General features: G+C 37.9%; 1 protein-coding gene across 1 annotated transcript in view; it reads right to left on the bottom strand.

Annotated features, from left to right (window-relative positions):
• The window catches only part of SMC3 (structural maintenance of chromosomes 3), a 54,150-nt gene that overhangs the window by 31,174 nt on the left and 14,645 nt on the right, over positions 1-8,331 (bottom strand). Inside the window, exons 5-10 of the mRNA XM_019502790.1 lie at positions 7,085-7,156; positions 6,804-6,883; positions 4,277-4,355; positions 2,660-2,777; positions 776-951; positions 478-558 (exon numbers count right to left, since the gene is read on the bottom strand). Coding sequence (XP_019358335.1) covers positions 478-558; positions 776-951; positions 2,660-2,777; positions 4,277-4,355; positions 6,804-6,883; positions 7,085-7,156 — 606 coding nt within the window. The remainder of the gene's footprint in view (positions 1-477; positions 559-775; positions 952-2,659; positions 2,778-4,276; positions 4,356-6,803; positions 6,884-7,084; positions 7,157-8,331) is intronic.

Genomic DNA, 8,331 nt, shown 5'->3' with positions numbered 1-8,331 from the left:
CTGCCATACTCCACACGAGCTACCAGCAGCTCCATCCCGCCCCCCGCCCCAGCAGTGCCTGCCCCTGACCCAGCCCCACTCCTTCCCTCCCACAGAATTACCCGCCAGAAGCTTCTCTCCATGCTGCCAGGCTGCATACCAACTATCAGATCGGTATCAGCTGATAGGACTGGTTAACTGGCCATCAGTACCAGCCCTCCATTTTACAAGAGCGTTGCTATTTCTCATGCCAGATCCTTCAATCAGTCATTTAGTTGATCTTAAAATTTAGGAGTACCATCAGGATGATTAGACAACTTCAAGGTCTGTGTTTAAATTCATTCCAATTTGAGACATCGCAGATGAAAATAATATATTCTCTCTCAAATACATACACGTATACAGAGACCCAGGAAAAAGATAGCCAGTGGCAACTAAACAATGCGTCATCACAGCAAGTCTTGAAATTGGTCATGTTAGAGCTCTTCTAGATTATACCTCCATCTTATCTCTGGCATCTTGTTGTGCATCTCTCAGCTGCCTTGATTTCTCTCCGCTCGTCTCTCGTTTGGCAGAAAGCTGGAGGCAAATATTATCACATATTTAAGTATTAAATACTTATTTTAATATCATTTTTATCCAGAACAATGTCAGCTTGGCAAATTAACAAACATAAAATGAATGACAAATTTTTACAGATTCTTTCTAGAAGGATAAGAAGTCTGCATAAAATAATGTAAGTTTAAGTGTTTGTAATAAAAGAATTATGAAATGAGGGATAGACAGTATGCTCTACCTCATCCAGCTTAGCACGGGTTTCATTAAGCTCCTGGTTATAAATGGTGTATTCTAGTGCTCTCCTCATTTTATCCCACTTTTGATACTGAGCAAGCTCTTCTTTCTCCTCTTCTAGTGTATGTAATCGCTCTTCAATGTACTTCAGCAACTCATTGATTTTCTCTCGTTTACCCTCTTTAGAAATAATGAAATGCAAGACAAAGATAGCAGCTAAATTATACAATGTAGTCTGAAAATAATATTTATTCTCTTTTTACAACATTCCCTCTTTATGACTCATTAAATGGGTCTTTTGATTTAAATCAAATGACTGCAGAAAAAGGCCTACTGCAATTGTGATCTTGGTCAATGGTTAATATTCACAGTCCCCCTAACCAAAATCTTCCATCTGCCAAGGATTAGGCTAACGCTGCTTCACAGCTGCTGATCAGTGGTTATGGACATGCATGCAACAAAATAAAAATCACATCTGGATTTTCTGGAAAATGTCCCAGGAGACCTCCAGTTTTAAGCCCACTATACTGCAATTCCTAGGTCTATTACAGTTCATCATACGCTCCACATCTAATAGGCACAGGATTAAAGTCAAAATAATTAAAACAAACTTTAAATCTGCACAATGCAAAAATATATAATAAAAAAAATGGCTGAAAGTCCAGGCTGCATAAACCCAAGTTCTTCTATCCTTCATTTTTCCTTCAAAAATAAGTTGAACACATTCCTCATTTTTGTTCCTCTAAAGCAGAAGTGTCAACTGAAATGAGCTGGCAGGGTGTATTCCTTTTTCAGCAGCATAGGGGTTGGTCATAACCACTTCATAGGCATCAGATCTTGCTAAACTATACCGGCAGCTAAGGTCAGAACCTCCTATTTACAGGTGTACTGTGGAAGGGGGCAGCTTGGTCCTTCAAGAATTTAACACTTGGGCCTCAGCTGCTGTGCTGTTTTCCAAGAAGCACAGCTTGCCAGAGGTACTTCTTGCTCTCCCCAACTGTTTGGGCTGCAGCTTTGACTCCATGCAACATTGCAGGACGTACACGCTATAACCCATTTAAAGCCACCAAAGAAAAAAAAAGAAAAGAAAACAAGACAGTTGCTGCTAGGATTTGATAATGCAGTCAGGCAGTTAAATGTTAGGATCCTATCCATAAACAAACGGTGATTTCTGCTATAACAATATACCGCTTTGAAATTTAAAAATGTCAAACTCTGCAGTTATGGATTTGTAGAGACTACAGGATTTGAAATGAAATGAGCAAGGTAGCTCATGTATTTTAGTCCTGCTGTTTCATCTAAATCTGCAGAATCAGGAAGACACCATTTTATACACAGTTGGCATTTTCAACATCATCTTCATAAATCAGAAGACAAGAAATGTTAAAAAGAGAGATCAGATTCTGTGGCAAGAGCGAATTTATGAAACCAAATTCATGATCAAAGCACTGCGAAAAATACAATGATCTAGCCTTAACTTTGAATGTTTTGGTTTTTAAAATGTATTCGCAACATAGCACTAAAAACAGTTGGGTTATTCTTGCAAAGGTTACTAATTATTTCTCCCCCAGGTCTAAAGGCAGCACTGTCACATATCAGTTGCTGACAAAACTGAACCTCTTAACATAGCACTAGGTGGCAGGTAGGTTCCACACACAATCTGTAAAGCCCTTGGGATCTTTACAATGAAAGGAAAAAATAGTTAAAAATTTAAATTACTGACCTTATTAAATATTTAATAAATATTTACAATTAAATATTCATTTTTACAACCAAGCTGAAAACCCTTGTGATTAATCAAACTAGTGGGGCAAGAATCACCATAATTCTTACATAAAATCGGAGGAAGGGAGGAAGGGGGATAAAGATAAGGGAAATCTTTTTTTACCTGTTTCTTTCATTAATGAAATACTCTCTTCTTTCCGTTCATCATATACTCTAGTACCAGCTACTTCTCTTAACAGCTTCAACCTCTGAGAGTCTGGTGCTGTTGCCATCTGATTAATCTAAAAGATCAAGGAAACACAGTTATAAGATTACTGTTTTGAATATCTTCTTTACACACTAATAATGATCAGCACCATATACAATATCCAGTACGGTGCATTTTTTATAACTGTTCAAATACAGTAGAACTTCTGTAATTCTCATTTAACTAGCCAATAAACCAGTAATTCTTTCTAGTTAGGCATCAGATGCCTAAATCAAGATCACATGACATTTATCTGAAATGCACCTACTCCCAATTACCGGTACAAACTTGCTTGATGATACTTTTCAGGCCTGACATATTTTGAGGAAGATCAGTATGTACAATTTACTTAATTCTCCTCCTTTTGATGCATCAATTACTTGTTTTTAAAGAGAGGTAGTTAGCCATATTAGTTGGAAGTCAGGCAGAAGGCAGGGAAGGGTTTTTTTTTTTTAAGTGAAAGAAGTTTTCTGATAGTGATTCTGATAATGTAGCTCAATTTTATTAACTTTAAAATGCTAGGAGACCTTGAGGCCTAATCTGAGTCAGTATTTTCTGGACTTTGAAAAAATAAACTAGATCTGCTTAAGCTGATGTTCAGAGAAATTCAGGCTTCAGTCTTAATATTCTACTGCTAAACCACTTAATTAACCTACTAATTTAGCTAACGCCATATGACCACATAATTCAATACACTATGTCCCCAGATGGCCTTTAATTTTAAGAACCTCTGCTTACTCAATGGGAGTTCCTCTCATTGCAGCCCCTACTGCTTAACAGAACTTATTAATAGAACTGATTAACAGAACTTGTCTGATTACTTCTAACTAATTACCAAGGTGTCACACTCTTGACTACAGTTTTGGTTCCTGCATCCTTTTACATTATGTGGAAGAATAGAGTTGCTTTCTAACTATTATTTTCCCTTCACTTTGGCAAATTCAGTAACATCATAAACATGTATCATGCGGTGTGAAAACTGGGGCCCAGTTTATGATGTTATGGGACTATCAATATCTCTCCACTTTTTCATTTATTTACAGTTGATGAGATCTTTTTCAAAGGTTATAAAGGTGGGGGGAAAAAAAAAGAGTCAGAAACAACTGACACATTAAGACAAGGTATTTTCTTCAACAGCTGTTCTTGAAGGCAGGAATCTTGGAAGCCAGGATGAAGTGCATATACTAATATTTGCTCTGTAAATAAACACAGCTGGTACAATACAGCAATAGACAGTGTGGGAAAGACATGATACGGGCCCTTCTGATCAGAGCAATGGAGGAACAGAAAATTAGTCAATACTTCACTTCCATGCAAGGCAGCTGTACCTCTAGGGATGACTCACAAAATAAGTCTACAGAAAAATGTTTTATTTTATGTCATTTAAAAGGTGGAGGTTTTTTTGTTTGTTTGTTTGTTTAAAAGCCTTATTTTTATATTTAGAACAAAGTTAAAGTTTAGTCCTCCAAGAAATTTGATCTTTCCCAAAATAAGTTCAGGTGACTGAATTTCACCGGTGATAACCAATCTTACCTTTCCTTGTTTGACAATATAGTAGGGATTGCTGCGTGAAAAACCAGCACTTTCAAGAAGATTCATCACATCGTTTTTCCTGCAAATAATATTTTACCAGTTAGTCAGCACAGGTTTCTTATTAATAAAACATGACAAAAGTGACAACTAAATGATTTAAGGAAAGCAATGCTATGACTAGCATGCTACAAAGCTGTATGTAATGTATGATTCACTGTCTCTCTCAAAGTCTGTGACAATCCCTGGTCATGTGTTAGAACTTGGGAAAATAAGAACACTAAAACAACAACAGAAGATATTAGAGTGCAAGGAAAAACGATGACAGCAAGCTAATGCAAGTATCATAGAATGATACATAATTTAGGTTAACATTCTGCCTGTTTTTTCTTCATTTTCAGTTACCAAAAGCAAGTTCCTGAGAAAAGTATTATAAGGAACTTTTACAGACAATGTGCTATGGTAGTTTGCGGCACTAACCCAGTGACTGAAAAAAAATGGGTGCCTTGCTTCTAAAAGTAAAGGACCACTGCACTAGCTTTTCAAATCTGAAGACTAAGATGTCTGCCTTTTCATGGTCTTTTTGGTAAGCTAATTAGCCACATAACTGTTTGCCCCATTAACTGGGCAAGACTGGAAGCAGCCAGTTAAAGAAGCAGAGGTCTGTAACAACAAATTCAAATCAAGAACAATTGTAGAGAAAAAAAAAAAAAAAGAATACGCAGTAGTTGCCTGTATCATGCCTGGCTCAAGCTAGTAACAGCCATCCCTCACTTTCACAAGCACTAAAATCTATCTGTATTTAACTTAAATATGTCAACTTTTTTATTTTTAATAAACAGGTGATCAGTTTCATCCCTGTACTCTGATCTCTTTAACTCCAGCAGAAAAGCTTGATTTCAGATGAAAGAAAAAAACCTGATGCTATTTACTATATTATTTAATCTTCCATAAGTAAATCTCATGGAGAAAAAATTAACAATCACTCCCACAAGCCATCTCTATTGGATCTAACATAACAAAGTATCCTTTTTTGCCTTGACATATAAGTTAGAACCTGTTTTGAAAAAAAAAGTGCATGCTTGTGAAAATTCTCTCAAAACTAATCTTCTTCATAGAAAGACTGCCTTCAAAACTCTTATATGCAATCTACACCAGGGTTTTTTTCAACACCACCACTCATGCCATCCACCTGTATCCCATCTGTCGCTGGAAAAGGCATTAAATGTATAACCAGCTACAGCTGGGAGACCAGGAATTACACTGTGCTGACTTACACCCTAAATAATTTCAGACTTCAGACCACGTACCAGTACAGAATCTGGAGTGAAAGCAAGACCCTTGCCATTAACGGAATGAAATGAAGACTAAATTACTGCATACAAGGTTGGTGTGTGCATACCATCTAAAATTCCTCAGATCCCACCTGCATGACTGCTGGGGCAAATCCAGGCGTTGAACATCTGTATCCTGGACCCAAGGGACTCCAAGGCTCTCCACAGTTACCTGATCATTCAAACCAGGCAAAGGGCAGCCTCAGGTCTGGGACACTTGCCATACATTCAATTTAAGGTGCAATACAAACCAGTCACACAAAGATGTTCCACATTAAACACAGAACATTTCTGTGGTTGGTTTTCAACTGTATTACGCCATAAATTGGCTGAACATGTGGCATGTTGCAACCTATTCTACATTTCACACAATTATTGTGTGGTAACTATAATGTCTGCCAGGGCTTTGAGTGGTAACAATTATGTTTTTTAGTAAGTATATGTAGAATTAGCAGTCTAATGTTCCAAGCAGGAAATGGCTCCTACATGTTTAAATGTCTAAACCAATACCATTTTAATTTCTGAAAAGAGAATAAAATGGTTCTAAGTTAGAAATAAACAATTTTTCATTTAAGATATTAATAGTGAGTCAACAGATAATCAAGTTCAACTCAGCTACTGTTCAAATATTACAGAAACGATAAAATAAATCTTTATTTGATACCAGGCTTTACTGGTATTAGAGTAAATTAAAATTGTAAGGGATACTAAAAAGGCACATTATAACCTGCCTGCAATCCAATAACCCCAGGTAACCTCTACATTTTACCAGCTACATTCCATCAGCAGATCAACTGTCCCCTTTTTCACCTCCACACCTGTCTCACCTATTATCTCCCACAGCCTCTGATCCTCACTGCACACATCTGTATTTTCACAGATCTCCATTTTGCATGTTGACTTCTATTGCACCCAGGACACCAACAGACTCTCCCAACACCTGAAGAAGGGTGTTTGTGCCCAAAAGTTTGCAAAGAACAATTTTTCCAACTATTTAGTTTATCTAATAAAATATATCACATTTACTCAAAGAACCGTCTCTGCTCACGTCCATAGACCAGCACAGCTACAACAAATACCCACTAAAGAGGAACTCAGTTCAGTTAGAGGTATACACTGACACACGTTCTGCATGACTCCACCAAACTTTACAATACTGGGTAGTCAGCTCATTTTGGGAAAAGAGAAGTACCTACGTCACCATTTTCTTGTCTAAGAAATATTGGTCCTTTTTGGCTCCAATGACTCTGCGAAGTGACACTTCTTCTTTATCAATCTTACAAGAAAAAAAAAAGACACAAAAAAGACAAATTTAACCACCTGTGAGAGTGAGTTATCTACAATGTCAAGCTCATTTTCAGTATTTAGCATTTAGATAACATGAAACGGGAACGAAAATTAAACCAACAAGAGAACAAGAAATCAACAAGAATCGAAAGTGAAAAGATTTTCTGTATGAGTATACTTGTTCACTTACTGGTAACCTGTTGTCAGAGTTGTCAAAAATGATTTCCACAAAAGCCGAAATAACGCGTGGTCCTGTGCCTTCCTAAAAACAGAAAATATTTATCTTTAAAATAGTGCTTGGAATTTCTTAAGGATTTTTTTGGCATTTTTCTGTTAAGAATTCAAGAATATATTCACATGTTTCATTGGACAAACTTTCAAGTACATTTCTAAAAAGTGTACATAGAAGTGAGATATCAAAAAGTCAATTTAGGCTATATCTTCTACCTGTAATGCAGAATTTGTATAAGATGTAAAATAATTACCCTGTGCCAAAGAAGTATCATCCAATATAAATCTAGCCTCCACAGAGTGCACTCCCCAGAAAACACTACTAAAATGTCTGACAGTGCAGCAAGAGGAGGTTGTTCAATATTCTGAAATAAAATATGCATTACAGCAAAAGCTGTTATCCGGCACCCATGGGGAATGGATAACAAAATATGCTAGTTAACTGAGCAACCCAAACAGGTGTCTTTGCCTGTTCGGGCTGTTGCCTCTCCTGCTGTGTCCAGGGCATCGCTGCTGCTCCCGTGGCATCGCTGACTCTCCTCCAGGCTCCGCAGGACAAGGAGTAAGGCCACACGTAGCCTGCCATGCCCCAGCCTTTGGGGGCTTGGCAGCGCAAGCTGCTTTGCCCCAGGCCATGGGGGCTTGGAGAAACCAGAAGTGCCACGGGTGGCACTTCCGGTTTCACTTGACCTTACAAGCTGGCACGCCAGTTAATAGAACATGCCGGCTTGTAACGTGCTGGTTAAAGCAGCTTTTACTTTATATTGTTATTTTGTAGTACTGTATCTTTCTAGTTTGAGTTCATCAAGCAGTAAGTAAATGTCTGTTAATTAGAGGTGCACCAATATATCGGTCCATATCGTATCGGCACCAATAAAAGAAAAAATGACATTATCAGCAATCAGCTTTTTTTGCCTGATGTGGCTGATAATGCACGCAGACAGGAATGCAGCTTGGGAGCTTGGAGAGCAGAGTCCACCCATTACGTCTGTGGGGGGTGGGGTGGGGGAAGTGTCTGCAGTTGATCTGTACAAGAGCCAGTCAGTGAAAATCCAAATTGAGGTAGTCAGTGGAGGGGAAGGAGTGGGGAGAAGGGGAATGAATATAGCTGGTAAATAGTAGAGCAATTATCTAGGGAGTCAGATGTTAGGCAGGTTTATAATTAGGGCTGTGTGAAGCTTTGCGTAGTGATTTGATTCAGAGGAG

The sequence above is a fragment of the Gavialis gangeticus genome, unplaced genomic scaffold, assembly GCF_001723915.1.
Source record: "Gavialis gangeticus isolate Ggan-Ray unplaced genomic scaffold, GavGan_comp1, whole genome shotgun sequence".
NCBI classification, from domain to species: Eukaryota; Metazoa; Chordata; order Crocodylia; family Gavialidae; genus Gavialis; species Gavialis gangeticus.
This window is presented reverse-complemented; position numbering and strand designations above follow the sequence as displayed.